Source organism: Ruditapes philippinarum, unplaced genomic scaffold (genome assembly GCF_026571515.1).
Source record: "Ruditapes philippinarum isolate M1 unplaced genomic scaffold, ASM2657151v2 ctg6767_1_1_1_1, whole genome shotgun sequence".
Lineage (NCBI taxonomy): Eukaryota > Metazoa > Mollusca > Bivalvia > Venerida > Veneridae > Ruditapes > Ruditapes philippinarum.
In genome coordinates this window covers 71,052-85,457 of record NW_026862958.1, presented here as the reverse complement: position 1 = coordinate 85,457, position 14,406 = coordinate 71,052, and the positions used below count along the sequence as shown (strand labels likewise).

The 14,406-nt window shown below is 33.0% G+C and overlaps 2 protein-coding genes across 5 annotated transcripts in view; both read right to left on the bottom strand.

The window, feature by feature from the left end:
• LOC132720785 (malignant fibrous histiocytoma-amplified sequence 1 homolog) overlaps nucleotides 1–2,481 on the bottom strand; it is a 37,143-nt gene extending 34,662 nt beyond the window's left edge. Inside the window, exon 1 of one of the 4 annotated variants that reach the window (XM_060704992.1) lies at nucleotides 583–2,481. The gene's annotated coding sequence lies outside the window, so the exon portion shown is untranslated. Of the gene's footprint in view, nucleotides 1–207; nucleotides 517–582 lie in introns of those variants that run through there. The other 3 variants (XM_060704998.1, XM_060704999.1, XM_060704995.1) reach the window with 3 other exon arrangements.
• A 2,171-nt stretch (nucleotides 2,482–4,652) lies between these two features.
• LOC132720784 (tubulin beta chain-like) lies at nucleotides 4,653–13,072 on the bottom strand. Its single transcript, XM_060704991.1, has 4 exons — nucleotides 12,912–13,072; nucleotides 8,187–8,295; nucleotides 6,503–6,858; nucleotides 4,653–5,956 (listed from the first exon to the last, which is right to left on the bottom strand). The coding sequence occupies exons 1-4, from the start codon at nucleotides 12,966–12,968 to the stop codon at nucleotides 5,135–5,137; spliced, it is 1,344 nt and encodes a 447-aa protein (XP_060560974.1). The 5' UTR covers nucleotides 12,969–13,072; the 3' UTR covers nucleotides 4,653–5,134.
• Between the last annotated feature and the right edge of the window lie 1,334 nt (nucleotides 13,073–14,406).

Here is a 14,406-nt window from a genome sequence, read left to right as displayed (position 1 = left end):
AATGATAATACTTGAAGCAACAGATAGGGTGATGACGATAATAAAAATGATGACGATAAAGATAATAGTTATCATTATAATTATTAAAGAAATAGGACTAAATAGGTCCTAATAATAATTATGATGATAGAAATATTAGATCCTAACAAACTAAACGAAAGCTGGAGGAAATAAATAAACTCTTAATAATGTTAAAGTTATACATACATGTATGGAATCCAAAATTTATGTATATAGATGTTTCGAGTATACATGTTTTGCTTCGCTTATCCATTCACAAATCGTCTGCCAAATAAGTTTCATGGTTCCAATATTTGTGTAATTGTTTTATATGATTTAATTACAAAATTCTCCGCTCTATATGTTAACAATGGTAACATAATCCAACCAATTAGATACTTGAAAGATTAAACGTCGTATCAAATAATTCCTTGGATATCTTATTTCACGCTGATAGAATATTTTGTTAACTTTATAAACAATTGTATACATGTATAAACTTGAAAATAAAAATCGTTAAACATCTAAAAGTAATTTTTTGGTTTATATTTGAAAGTTAAGGGAAAATTTTTCAATTTTTACCTTTCTGTGGCTATTCTATATCCATTTAAGATTGTTTTCCTGTATTTTGTACAGATATTCCTATTCAAACACAATATGACTTGTCATTTTTGATTGAAAGATCAGTGTACTCGTTGTTATGGGTTAAATATGTTGTGTGTTCGTTATAATACACCGGTAGATTATCATCTTATCGGCTATAGTCAAGGCAGACTACTCTTGCCAAAACCTACCTTTAAAAAAAAGTAAATATTATTCCCCTTGTTATAAGACAAAAACCAATCAAATCGTTTAAAATGTTTATTTTTTTCCCCTATTTTCTTTATTGATTTCGTTTTTGCTTTTTGAAATGTAAATGAACATCAGCTAAAACGTTAATTAAATCAAATAAGTCAATAATATTATTATCATTTTCTAATGAGAGGTCGCTCGATACAGGTTGTTATTTGACTACGATTTGCACTTTTTGCAGTTGTAAACATTTTACAAGACTTGACAACGTGTCATTTTCGAAATAAGAGAAACATGATCAAATACGATCCGCTGTAATTTCCGCCCATTAGATAAGCTTCCGTTACAACAAATCGGTTAACAAGTAAAATGCCAACCGTCTAATTTCAAAATAGCTAAAAAAAATCCCTTCCTGTTGAATCAAAGTCTAGAAAATTGACAGCTATTTACACATTAAATGGCGCTAACTCAAAAGCCAAACAAATCCAACTAGAACTATCACTAAATGTGATTAATACCCCCACAAGACTGCTTCGGAAATGAGGATGTTACTAGTAACAGAATACCTTGTAAAAGAATTGAAATATAGAGTTATGGTTGTGGGCAATTAAAGATAGTTGTGATTCTTATATGTTGCATTTCCTTTCAATGTGGTTGGCCATTGATGAAGTTTAAATGAATTACTCTGTAATAAGTCCTGAAAGACAAAGAAAAGGAACAAAGGGCAATAACTCTATAAATACTGAAGATAGAGTTATAGTTCTTGTGCACTGCACTTCCTCTTATTGTGCTTTACCATTGTATGAAGTCGTTTTGAATTCCAACCAGAACGTTTTAAGTTATGCTCCTGACAAGGAAAAGTATCAAAGGGCATTAACTCTGTATTTTGTCAAAATGAAGTTATGGCTCTTGTGCACTGCACTTCCTTTTAATGTCCTTGACAATTGTATGAAGTTGTTTTGAATTCCAACCAGTAGTTTTCAAGTTATGCCCCGAACAAGGAAAAGTAACAAAGGGCAATAACTCTGTAATTAGTCAAGATAGAGTTATGGTTCTTATGCACTGCACTTTCTCTCAATGTGCTTGACCATTGTATGTAGTTATATTGAATTCCAACCATAAGTCTTGAAGTTATGGTCCGGACAAAAAAAATCAATGGAAAAGTAACAAAGGGCAATAACTCTGTAATTACTTTGGATATAGTTATGGTTCTTGTGCACTGCACTTCCCCTTATTGTGTTTGACAATTGTATGAAGTTGTTTTGAATTCCAACCAGTTGTTTTCAAGTTATGCCCCGGACAAGCAAAAGTAACAAAGGGCAATAACTCTGTAATTAGTCAAGATAGAGTTATGGATCTTGTGCACTGCACTTCCTCTCAATGTGCTTGACCATTGTATGTAGTTATATTAAATTCAAACTATTAGTCTTCAAGTTATGGTCCGGACAAAAAAAAGCAATGGAAAAGCAGCAAAGGGCAATAACTCTGTAATTACTTTAGATAGAGTTATGGTTCTTGTGCACTGCACTTCCCCTTTTTGTGTTTGACAATTGAATGAAGTTGTTTTGGATTTCAACCAGTAGTTTTCAAGTTATGCCCCGGACAAGGAAAAGTAACAAAGGGCAATAACTCTGTAATTAGTCAAGATAGAGTTATGGATCTTGTGCACTGCACTTCCTCTCAATGTGCTTGACCATTGTATGTAGTTATATTAAATTCAAACTATTAGTCTTCAAGTTATGGTCCGGACAAAAAATCAAAGTGCTGCAGCACTGAATGCGACGGACATGCAACCGGAGAGACATTAAGGCTTTTTTTTTAGAAAAAAAAAAAAAAAAAAACACAAAAGATATAACAGAGAAAATTTGTTCCATACAAGTTCGAGATTTGTAGAGCAATATATTTTATGTGTCCCAATCTGATATAATACAGATTTTCTACTTATACAGAATGAAATTTATGCCTAAAAACTCTGGTCAAACTTGTAAATCAGTGTCCTTATCGATTTAAATTATGTAAATAGAAAAAAAACTGTCAACGAAATATTTCTAAAATAAAACCATGCAAATTAACTTCAAGCATAAGTACATTATACATGTGATAATGTTATTTAGAATTGCTTCGTGTTATATCATAGTGGGCATATAGAAAATAAAATATAAGTCATTTGTATTTTTATTTCTCTTGGATATGTCTCATTAAAAATATTTTTGGTTAAAATCATCAGCAATTAAAAGTGTATTTTTTAGATTTTTTTATTTACAAGGTAAATATGTAGAGGCCAGAGCACATCGTTTTTATTTTAATTTAAATGTCACTTAAGCTGTCCTTTTCAATTTCACACTAAATTCCATTTTCAACTTGTTTGCTTCTTACAATTGTAAGTATTGCATGTAAGCAAAGTAAGTATCCGCTGGTTTATTACATGTATAATGTGTACTCCCTAATCGCCTGCAGCTGGTGAAGCATAATCTATTTTTAGAATAGCGAATGTTAACTCATATCGTGACCTAGAAAAATATGTAAACAAACCACAAGAATCGGAAGTAGAACTGATATTATAACTTCATTCAATAAAGATTACCATGAAAGACTACATGGTAGTAAAGTGTTGAAAAAACTCTCTTGTTACATGCATTTTCAAAAATAGATAATTATACTAACCATTATACTGTATCTAATTTATTAATAACTGCTGAATATTCAGCTAAACACGCGGTATGAGTCACGAAAATAGTTATTCTTTTATTAATGCGCGAGTTATTCTAGAGTCACGAAAAACTTTTGATTTGTTAATAATAATGTTTTGTATAATGTAGAAATATTTATTTCCTACTAATAATTTCTTGGAACTCAGAGCTTACACCTTTATTATAGTATAATTTGCTGTCCTACTTTTTCGACAGCTGTAAATCGTTTCGGCAGTAATTTGCGTATTGCGCAATAATACTACGGGACTACAACGTTTGTATCAATCAAATACGTTCATATTTTAACTAGGATAACTTAATTTGAAATTGAAAAGGCTAAATATGGAAGATTTTAAGATATCCCGACAAAGTATGTGAGTTTTAAAGGATCAAATTCATGTACTATTTCATGGGCTGTTATTCGGTTGAGGACACTGCGCGATTGTAGCAGACGAAATCCCATGTGTAGATGACTTAGCTCTGAACGCGCCTGAGGGCGCGTCCGTCGCAAAAAGCAATGGAAAAGCAACAAAGGGAAAAAAACTCTGTAACTACTTTAGATAGAGTTATGGTTCTTGTGCACTGCACTTCCCCTTATTGTGTTTGACAATTATATGAAGTTGCTTTGAATTCCAACCAGTAGTTTTCAAGTTATGCCCCGTACAAGGAAAAGTAACAAAGGGCAATAACTCTGTAATTAGTCAAGATAGAGTTATGGTTCTTGTGCACCGCACTTCCTCACAATGTGCTTGACCATTGTATGTAGTTATATTGAATTCCAACCATTAGTCTTCAAGTTATGCTCCGGACAAGGAAAATTCAACGGACGTCTGGACTGACCGACCGACCGACCACCGGGTGACTCCTATATACCCCCCCCCCCCCAAACTTCGTTTTTGGGGGTATAATAAGCCAGTGGTTATCTCCCAAAAGCTTTAACATAAGCGCTAGGAGTTCAACGCCATATCAACGCTTACTTGATCGTTATTATAGACACGAAACCGACGGAATTTCTCGAACATTCTTTACATTGTGAATATATGAACATATCTAGCCCATCAAATTGTGCGCAAGGGCTGTAATATCAGGCTGTAAAATCGGGTGGTCTTGCAGTCAAAATATTGAGACTACATCTTAACTTCCGTCGTTTGAAAATAACTAAAAAACAAAAAAATTATGACATTTTATTGCAGTAAAGGCAGCAATGGTCCTATCAGTTTATCACAATAGCAACTAAAAATAAATTGCTGCACGCTTTGACAAGAAGACAAAAAGTCTTAGATTCATGCACAGTAGGAATAAATGAAGCAAAATAAATAATACATTTTGCATACAATTGATGTAGTTAACGAAAGTCTTTATCAAAAAGCCACGACACCGAATAAATTATTTGTACTAAAACACTAAAACATGTTATTTGTCGATTTTTTTTTCATCACGTTTAAATTGATTGTTCAGCGTTGAAAATTGTGAAACAGTTTATTTCCAATTCGAAGTGAAATGTATAAATCAAAATATACTTTACAATTAATCATTAAACTTACGCTTTTTTCTCTAATTCAGTTACTTATCGCGTAAAAATAAAAATGTCGGATTCAAAGGGTAAAAGTCCTATTTATAGAAATGGTTTTGATTGGCTGAAGGTGTTTTATTTAAGCTTCTTCTCCGTCTTCATCATCCTCATCAAACTCTTCACCATCGTCTTCAGCGGTGGCGTCCTGGTACTGTTGGTATTCAGAGACCAAGTCGTTCATGTTGGACTCGGCTTCAGTGAACTCCATCTCGTCCATACCCTCGCCAGTATACCAATGCAAGAAAGCCTTACGACGGAACATAGCGGTGAACTGTTCGGAGATACGCTTGAAGAGCTCCTGGATGGCAGTACTGTTGCCAATGAAGGTGGCGGACATCTTTAGACCACGTGGTGGAATATCACACACGGCTGTCTTGACGTTGTTGGGGATCCATTCAACAAAGTAGCTGCTGTTCTTGTTCTGGACGTTCAGCATCTGTTCGTCGACCTCCTTCATGGACATGCGTCCACGGAACATAGCGGCCACGGTTAGGTATCTACCATGACGTGGGTCGCAGGCAGCCATCATGTTCTTAGAGTCAAACATTTGCTGCGTAAGCTCGGGCACTGTCAGAGCTCTGTATTGCTGGCTACCACGTGAGGTCAAGGGAGCGAATCCTGGCATGAAGAAATGAAGCCGTGGGAAGGGGACCATGTTTACAGCGAGTTTACGTAAATCGGCGTTCAGCTGACCTGGAAAACGGAGTGATGTAGTGATTCCGGACATTGTCGCTGAAACAAGATGATTAAGGTCACCGTAGGTAGGAGTTGTAAGTTTGAGTGTTCTGAAGCAGATATCGTACAGCGCTTCATTGTCGATACAATATGTTTCATCGGTATTTTCCACAAGTTGGTGTACTGATAATGTCGCATTGTATGGTTCTACTACTGTATCTGAGACCTGCAAATTATAACATAAAATATGATTATATTGTTAATAATTTGATTTATCCTATATTTAATATATCCTTTTACATAATTTCATCAATATAAAGTGCAAATTAACACAAATTGTCCAAGACATTTTTTAAACCCCCAACCTGGTCGAACCGGAAGTGATTAGCCTATGTCGTCAGTAAAAAAAACCCAATCCAGCCTGCATATTTGTGCAGTGTGACCATGCTCCCTACTCTTAGAAGCTCAATGTTTTATATATATACATGTATATAACTTTGAATGGGTGCTCTGTTAAGGCAGAGTATAATGTAAGAATTTAGCAGATAATGGGTTAATGTATCAATTAAAAGTACATTGTATGTTTCAAATATTTTTATCACAAAGATGTCGTGGAATAAGCAGCGAAATTAATATTGAAGTAAAATATTATCGGTTTTTAATCAATATCAAGATTTGTCAAATACATGTAAACAAAGTGTATATTAAAACCAGGGAGATTTTCAGATCGGCGATATAATTGTATCGTTTGAATTTCTCCATATCAACTTACTTTTGGTGATGGTACGACGGAAAATGTGTTCATGATTCTATCTGGATATTCTTCACGGATTTTGCTGATCAAAAGTGTACCCATACCAGACCCCGTACCTCCACCCAGGGAGTGTGTGAGTTGGAAACCTTGAAGACAGTCACAGTTCTCTGACTCCTTCCTCACAACGTCCAGCACGGAGTCAACAAGCTCGGCACCCTCGGTGTAGTGACCCTTGGCCCAGTTGTTACCGGCTCCGCTCTGACCAAACACAAAGTTGTCTGGTCGGAAGAGCTGGCCGAATGGTCCGGAGCGGACTGAGTCCATGGTCCCAGGTTCAAGATCGAGTAGTACAGCTCTTGGTACATATTTGCCTCCTGATAAATAGAAATAAGGTTAAAAGAAATGTGGTGTTCTAGGTGCTCTCACATTATTTATGATCTAAAAAGTAACGTATAATGTAGATCTTTGGTGTTTTACACTTTCATTAATAAATTAATTGTATCGATTTATGATTTTTTGTTCATCATAACCTTTGATCTATTGCAAAAAGAAAAAGAACACTAGTCACGTGTCTAAAGAGTTCTTTTAATGAATAACTAACTGTACTTATTACAACGACCTTGACCTCTGACCGTGACCTACTGACATCAATATTAAAAGAAGAAGAAGAAAATTCAATTTAACTTACACCTTTACATATATCTCGTTATACATTAAAACTACTGGCAATGAATATAAAACATTTTGTCACGGTTGGTATTAAAATGTAACAAAATAAAGAAAATGTTTAAAGGTAACGTAGTGGATGTCACACCTGCTATAAGATTTAATGTATACACATTAATTATGATATGCCAAACAGAATCCCAAACATTTGAAAGAGCTACATAACAGCTTCTTTCACATAAAATATACATCAAAGCTTTAAATAAGGAACCAGCAGCATGCTATGTAAGTGTAAACTTTCAGTTAAAATTATTTCAAGGGTAATTAATACAATGTAGACGACAATGCCTGCATTGTTCAAGCATATATTTCCCCCCGGCAAATGTGTTTGAAAGCTTCACCTCCTGTGAACTTTTGTAGCACATTTTATTGTAAATTATACCTACAATTATACGATATTTGCCGGTAATTTGCTTATAGCAAACATAGTTGAAATTGTTTTTCCCTTTTTGCTATGTTGGTAAAATAACGCTCCAGTTGTTCGTAGTGTGGTAAAATATTAAGTTACACACAGTTACATTTTATGCGATTTTCAACACTATATGCATTAAAAGTTATAATTGTAAAAACATATGACAATATTTATTAAACGCTTATTTTCTCCCATTTTGAAAACGTTATTTTTGCATTTGATTGGTAACAAATTTTGTCTTTGTATTTTTTACAAGGTGGAATGTAAAGCAGGAAATACATTGACCAATATATCATTTTAACAATTAATACTTATATAACTGAAAATGTACGATTCCCTTGTTCATAACCTAAAACCGTTTTGGGTTTAACCCTTAGCCTGCATAGAACCGGAAGTGATTAACCTTTGCCGGAAGTATAAAGCACTCTGACCAGACTTTTTACTGGTGGCAGCTAAGATTTTCACAACCCCCTTTTCACTAAATGGACTGTTCCTCATCTAAATCTATTATACAAATTCAGCAGGCTAAGTGTAAAAATAGATATAATTTTCAAGAAAATTCACCTGTGGCTTCATTGAAATAAACATTTATTCTTTCGAGTTGTAGGTCTGAGTCTCCATGGTATGTTCCTGTAGGATCTATACCGTGCTCATCGGATATAACCTCCCAGAACTGTAAAACATCAAACATTTAAAACTTAAAATATTTAAATATGTATATGGATATATATTTACGTATTTTTTATTTTATAAAAAGTATGCTTAAAATGAGTGTGCAGAAAGATGTGAACCGTATAAAACCATCAAAATGAAATGGTAATTAGTTCCCCTTTTTTGTTGAAAAGTTTGTACCGAAAAATGGTGACAAATTAATATGTCCTTGTTATTTGAAGTTTACATGTATCTACACACATCAAACGTTATACAAAATGACTAATTGCCAGACACATTTCCGGCATTTATAGATTAAATCGGAATATCTCGGCTTATCCGAAGTTTGACGGGGAGGGCCGAGAATTGAAGATGCGATTGTGGTAGATTTTGATATATAGAACAGTTCTTCCGTATCATATGAGCGATTTTTTCATAAGTTAACTATTTCAACAAGTTACAAATCTTTTACATTTGCATCATTAAATTTGATGAAAAATATGTACGATCTTCAGGTAATCAAGAGATCAATCAATCAAGAGATCGTAAATGTTCGGCAGATTACGTCATTTTCCGTAAAATTAGGATAAGGTACGGATATAGCCGAAAGTGTTGTCCGAGATTAAACTGACTATTGATGGATGAAATATGATTAAGATGTATCACAAGTATTTTTTATACTTAAGGAAATATCATATAACTTCAACCACCACCCAACTTAAAATATCTAAGAAAAATCTCTTCCAAACACACGAAAGAAACGTTTTTGTTCTCAATAATTTTGTTTTCATTGGGGGCGACAAAGATCCTATTTTCACAATACATGTAACTAGTATAGAGTGAATAATATAAAATATATCTCACAGGTGAACTCGTTGTTTCATAGATATATGTAAAGCAAATTTTTATTTACATTTTAAAATTGGCCTCAGATAAGTCGATCTAGACATGTAAAGTTGTCCGTTTTATACAGGGTTGACTGTAAAACTATATTCTTTACGTTTTTATGTTTCGTGTTTATTTTCCTCTTGTTCATTTTAAACATTGGAGAAATGATATCATTGTTTCTGTGATCTGTCAATCAAGTACAACTGTTCCACAAAAAATAGGCCCATCAGTTCATTATTGACAAACACATTGCCTGTAAGTTACATTATTATCTCGGAAAGTAGCCATTTTGTAGCTGTATTTGTCTTTGTTCAATAATCCAGGACTCCCTAAACAATTCCTCGTTAAAGTTCAAACAGTCAATATAACAAAAGTCACGGAAAACCCATGTCTGTAATTACAAATTAGATATCAAGTGCAACCGTATCGACCAAACGTCCATGTTATTACAGTCACTCCTACATCAGTTGTGCATGCGATGCAGTGAACCATTATTGATCATCTTAAAATGTTTCTCGTCTAAAAAATTGATCTTTAATTAATATACACCAAGGGAGTACATACAAACGATCTTCATTTCCAAATCCAGTAAAGTAATGCTCCATGTATAATTACGTAAATGGTATAATAGTGCACAAAAAATAGACAAAATAAATAAACGAATGCTTCAACTTGATAAAACTACGCAAAAAAAAATAATTATTTTTCATTTTCGCAAAATTTTCTGGAGTGGTCCCGAGATTATGTTGAAATCATATTTACATGAACCATTTCCGCATGTTAACTGAAATTCCTATGGAAGCGTCGTAGTGCCAAACTTGAAATATTTTTATCTCTTAATTAGTAGATACTAAGTCATAATTAGTAGATAGTAAGTACTAATTATTAGATAGTAAGTGCTAATTAGTAGATAGTAAGTTATAATTAGTCGATACTAAGTCATAATTAGTAGATAGTAAGTACTAATTATTAGATAGTAAGTGATAATTAGTAAATAGTAAGTACTAATTAGTAGATAGTAAGTGCTAATTAGTAGATAGTAAGTTATAATTAGTAGATACTAAGTCATAATTAGTTGATAGTAAGTACTAATTATTAGATAGTAAGTGCTAATTAGTAGATAGTAAGTTATAATTAGTCGATACTAAGTCATAATTAGTAGATAGTAAGTACTAATTATTAGATAGTAAGTGATAATTAGTAAATAGTAAGTACTAATTAGTAGATAGTAAGTGCTAATTAGTAGATAGTAAGTTATAATTAGTAGATACTAAGTCATAATTAGTTGATAGTAAGTACTAATTATTAGATAGTAAGTTATAATTAGTAGATAGTAAGTACTAATTAGTACATATTTAGTAATAATTATTAGATAGTTAGTACTAATAAGTAAATGCTAAGTCATAATTAGTAGATACTAAGTCATAAATAGTAGATAGTAAGTGCTAATTAGTAGATAATAAGTCGTAATTAGTAGATACTAAGTATGTACTAATTAGTACTTACTATCTACTAATTATGACTTATTATGTTCTAATTAGTACTTACTATCTACTAATTATGACTTATTATCTACTAATTAGTACTTACTATATACTAATTATGACATAGTATCTATTAATTAGTACTTACTATCTACTAATTATGACTTATTATGTTCTAATTAGTACTTACTATCTACTAATTATGACTTATTATCTACTAATTAGTACTTACTATATACTAATTATGACATAGTATCTATTAATTAGTACTTACTATCTACTAATTATGACTTATTATGTTCTAATTAGTACTTACTATCTACTAATTATGACTTATTATCTACTAAGTAGTACTTACTATATACTAATTATGACATAGTATCCATTAATTAGTACTTACTATCTACTAATTATGACTTATTATCTACTAATTAGTACTTACTATCTACTAATTATGACATAGTATCTATTAATTAGTACTTACTATCTACTAATTATGACTTAGTATCTACTAATTAGTACTTACTATCTAATAATTAGCACTTACTATCTACTAATTATGACTTAGTATCTACTAATTAGTACTTACTATATACTAATTATGACTTAGTATATACTAATTAGCACTTACTATCTCCTAATTAGTATTTACTGTCTACTAATTATGACTTAGCATCTACTAATTAGCACTTACTTTCTACTAATTAGCACTTACTTTCTACTAATTAGCACTTACTTTCTACTAATTAGCACTTACTATCTACTAATTATGACATAAAAACATTTCAGGTTTGGCACTAGGACGCTTCCATAAATTCCCGATATAATTATACTTAATTAAAATCAATTAGTCAGTTTATAGCCTCATGTATAGTATAATATAATATCATTGAAATTGGCTGTTACTATTTTCCCCCTGATTATATATAAATATATACATGTGTATATATATTGATCAACTAAGCATATTTTTCCTGGCAAGCGTACTGTTCATTAAAGTGATTAAACCCAAAAACCCTCCATGTAGGAGTTGTGTTATATATTATACAACATACGGTTGGATCACGCCAACGATGACTCACGTCCTCTGGAGTTGATTCTCAATTAGGGATCTCCCGAACTTTGAATCAATACCAGCCGTCTTGTTACACAATAAGAAAAAGTTCTACTATCTCCATAGCAACGAGTATTCCCGCAGCAGCTGCTGTGAGACGCTGCTGTATGCTAATGAAAACATATACTGCAGACATAAGATGAGTCTGCACTGATCATGTCTTCATCACTAAAATTGAAAATAAATGTTGTTTGCAACATGCAACTGAACTGTTTCGGTGTTATATGTAAAATTGCCGGAAAATAGTGAATGTTACGCCGACATTGTCCAATAAAATTTATTCGCGACTTTTGCAAGCCAATATCGCAGTTGGTTTTGTTTTAAATCTATGATTTTGGAGTAAATTATTCATAATTTGTACGGAACATCATTGCTTTAAATTCAACCGGATATAGAACAATTGAGAACCATTGATAAATTATCCTCATGGATTAATCAATTATGTTCGCTATGAATCAGCTTTAATTATCGTCTGCTTGTGAGAATATCGTCTGGTTCAACAGACGATTACTCACTCGAGAAGTGCACGTGTACTTAAAAGTGCATTCAGCATTCTATGGATTTCGTAAATTTATGAAAACATTCTCCTGAAAGCGACATTGCGTATACGACCATTTTGCAGACGACAATATTTCAGCCATTAATATACATGTACTATTTTTTCGCGAAATCCATTGTTCAAAAACATGAGAATTGTCAAAATTGTCTGGTAAGACCCTGTAAAAGTCCATTGATTAAACTTTAAAGAACCTAGTATTTTCTATGGGATCAACTTTGTATGATTTATACAATACATTTAATTCATGTTTCTTCATTGCCGGAAGGACCATTTTACATATGTGAATATAATTATTCTGAAGTATGAGTAATAGTATAAATTCATGAGTAATATGTTAACATAACAAATACGTCGATTAAAATAACTGAATGCAGGCATTCACAGAGACTGAGTTTATTATATATATCAAATGTTCTTAATCCACGTATAAAATCAACGTTCACGCCACTTTATATGTATGTCAAATATATATGTGACCAACGTATGAATGACATAAGCCTTTATGTACACTGCATTTAGCTGTCATGTATAAAAGTTAGATAAACTATTAAATATATAAATATGTTACGAAATAAATATATGAAATGTCTTACCTTTGCACCAATTTGGTTTCCGCATTGTCCAGCCTGAATGTGAACAATTTCTCTCATTTTAAAACCTTTTCGATTTCCCTTGGTCCGCTCCCTGCCAAATAACTTGTTAAACTGGCGATATATCTCAACTCATTATAATATCTGCGTGCGCATCGACATCTTCTCATATTGCTCGCGCATGGCTATTTATAAACTTCATTTTAAATAGCACATATATCAAGTTAAAACTATTGAAATAATATTTTTTTACATATAAGCCTTTTTGATCAGCATATTGACAACTGATTTTCTATACAACAAAAAAACTCGTGACATGATACCATCATTTTTAGTACAGGAATATGTGAAATAATGGTGCTACTTTTTATGCAAGTTCGGATTATAGATTTGCCTTTGTACGTCCGACTGTTCGACACGCTGTCAGGCTGCTGTACTGTAATTGCCTTTGCGCTGACTTCGTCATGAAACGTAATCAGCACCGTAATCAATTGCGTGGAGATCTACAAAGTTATCCCCCATTATGAGTATTGTTACAAGACCTGGCCGAGACTATTTATATTACAGATTGATATATATTGAGCACTCTTACACCGTCTTACATTTTTACTTAAATTAAGGTCCCAAATTAAGAAAATACAGAACAGCTCTGTACCTGTGAGGTCGCGTGTAACTCATAAAGTTGCCTAGAGCTGGCGCCTTGGAACATTGTCAGAAAACATGCCAGTATTTGGACACTATATTGTACGGGTATTTCGGAGGTCAGCAGAGTTATGGCCCTAGAATTATTATCTTGGATTCACCGCAATACGGCTGTATTTATAAGTCAAAGGACGCTAGCCCAATAAACATGGCCTCCAGATGCCCGTGTATGATGACTTACCTTTTGCTCCGATTACATATTAATTGCAACAAAGTCAGCGCATTAGTTTGCAGTCACATGTCGCTGTCCTTATAAACATGACCGCCAGATTTAATGGTGTCGATTTCGTCTACTGTTATATGTATATGTATACTCCACGTAGTTCTGTAAAATTGAAACCAATTTCCAGAGTCTCCGGTTAAGTGGTCCGATTTCATGGCGGATTGTCCAAAGCAAAAGCTTAGAGGGTTATTTTCACAGAACTATTAAGTGCTGACCTAAGAAACATGTCCGAAACTAGTTTTTCACAATACGTACGGCAGTATAAGGCACAGAACGCTGGCTGCTATAGATACTGTAATGATATTGAGTTATTTTATATTCATATGACCTTTAACCTTAATACTCATTTCTGTAAATTTCCACTGACCACGTACGTTGTGCCTGTAGAATGTTATATCTTGGGAGATTTCCCGCCAATGCATCAGTCCAGATAATAAAACTGACTAGAACACACTTAATTGTGTCTTTTCTCTTATTATATTCACATTTGTGAATCGCATGGACCAACTTTAATAGTATATAAGATATACAAAGAATATTACATATACCATCATCGCATTGGCGTTTCCTTTG

Coding starts and splice junctions, on each gene's coding strand:
- LOC132720784 (XM_060704991.1), bottom strand. CDS start 12,968: ATGAGAGAAATTGTTCACATTCAGGCTGGACAATGCGGAAACCAAATT. Junction 6,859..8,186: donor TTATTTCAATGAAGCCACAG/GTGAATTTTCTT, acceptor TCTATTTATCAG/GAGGCAAATATGTACCAAGA. Junction 5,957..6,502: donor CCGTCGTACCATCACCAAAA/GTAAGTTGATAT, acceptor TATAATTTGCAG/GTCTCAGATACAGTAGTAGA.